Raw genomic sequence first — 1646 nt, 5'->3', positions numbered from 1 at the left:
GTGTGTGTGTGTGTGTGTGTGTGTGTGTGTGTGTGTGTCCGTAATCCCAAGGGAGAATGGAGGAGAAGGGATTGCAGAATGGCCAACCCCCAGGGGGTGATTTCTCGCTTTCTGTCTCTGTCTCTCCAGCAAACGCACACACCTTATAGCAAAAAAACTCAATTAAAAAAAAATTTAAAAAGAAAAGTATGTACATTAGCCAGCTAGTAGTGTGATGGTTAAGGCTGCTGTATCCCACATGGATTAAGTTTCTGGACCCGGTAGCTTGAAAAACATACAGGGTGCATGTGCATGCATGCCCAATACCCTAACAGGAGAAACAGAGAAGGGATTGTGGCCTGGCCATCCTTCATGGAAGGTATTTTTCTCTCTCACATATGCACCATCTAGTGAAAAAAAAATTAATATACACACGTACAAATTCTAGCAGGGAATTAGAAGGCCTCTCTAAAGTCCACCAGTCTAACTCTTAGGGGCCTATGGTATTCCAGATTAAGAAATTTCTGACATGATAAACTCCAAACAAGATGTACATAAGGCTTGCAGGAAATCAGTTTAACCATGCTATATAGTATTAGTACCAAATACAGAATACTTTCTTTCCATGAAGTCTTATTAAGAAAGTTAAACTACAAATATAACTGCTCTCTTAATGTTATTATCAATACTAAATCAAACCAGATTATACCAAAACTTTATTTTTGAATAACGTTTCATAGGTACTAAATAAGGATTGAGGAGAAAGTAATAACTGAGTAACTATCCTTAATTTTAAAAATTTTACTGCCTAGCAGGTGAGACGAACATACACACAAACACACCAAATATAGATATTATGAGAGAGATTTGCATATGGTGACCATTCATGTACATAATAAAATGACTTTACCAAATTTTAATTATAAAGTAATTAAAATAAATACCTGTACTGTTTTTCCAAGTCCCATGTCATCACCGAGAATACACCCTCTTCCTTGGATGTAGTGTCCATAGAGAAACTGGGCTCCTTCCCTTTGATAGTCTCTCAAATATCTATTAATAGTGTAAGGAATAGAATCTCCTTCTTCAGATAACTTAAAAGCAACGGTAGGTGATGGAAATTTTCGGTCTGGGAAATAGGGTTTTTCCAAATCTTCATCATCAAATATAAAATTCCTGGGGTACTCGTTAACAGATTTTACTTCTTGGAGCCTTTTAAGAGGTATTTTCCTTTCTTGAAAATCTGAATATAAGACAACTGCAAATGACTTCCCATTCTCATCCACTATAATTGATTTTATGCTTGCTTCACAGAGTTTTTCATTATCTGGAGAAGGGGCGAGACATCTCTCTCCTGGAAGCCATTTGTCTACAATAATAAAGAAGAAAATAAACTTTCAAATTTAGTTTATACAGTAACAACCTATCTCCACTGCTATAAAAAAAAAAAAGTGCTTTCCATAAATACCTTTTCCAAATAACTGAAGCAAAATAAATTTCATTTATAACATGTCTAGATATTTTTCTAAAATACATTATTGGATGTTCTCTTATAATAAACAAAATAAAGAGTACATGATTTATTTCCAGAGATTCTTATCCTAGCTGTGTCATAACCTCCCACAGAGTTTTAAAAAATATACATGCTAGGTCACGACCTCTGGGCC

At 35.2% G+C, this 1646-nt stretch overlaps 1 protein-coding gene across 5 annotated transcripts in view; it reads right to left on the bottom strand.

Moving 5' to 3' along the window:
• Positions 1–1646, bottom strand: part of ERCC6L2 (ERCC excision repair 6 like 2) — a 175365-nt gene that overhangs the window by 166643 nt on the left and 7076 nt on the right. For all 5 annotated transcript variants that reach the window (XM_006167823.3, XM_027768003.1, XM_027768002.1 and 2 more), the window contains exon 2: positions 924–1348. In XM_006167823.3, coding sequence (XP_006167885.1) covers positions 924–1348 — 425 coding nt within the window. The remainder of the gene's footprint in view (positions 1–923; positions 1349–1646) is intronic.

Source organism: Tupaia chinensis, unplaced genomic scaffold (assembly GCF_000334495.1).
Source record: "Tupaia chinensis unplaced genomic scaffold, TupChi_1.0 Scaffold145148_1, whole genome shotgun sequence".
NCBI classification, from domain to species: domain Eukaryota; kingdom Metazoa; phylum Chordata; class Mammalia; order Scandentia; family Tupaiidae; genus Tupaia; species Tupaia belangeri.
Note: the sequence above shows the minus strand (reverse complement) of the source record. Positions and strands in the feature narration are given on the sequence as shown.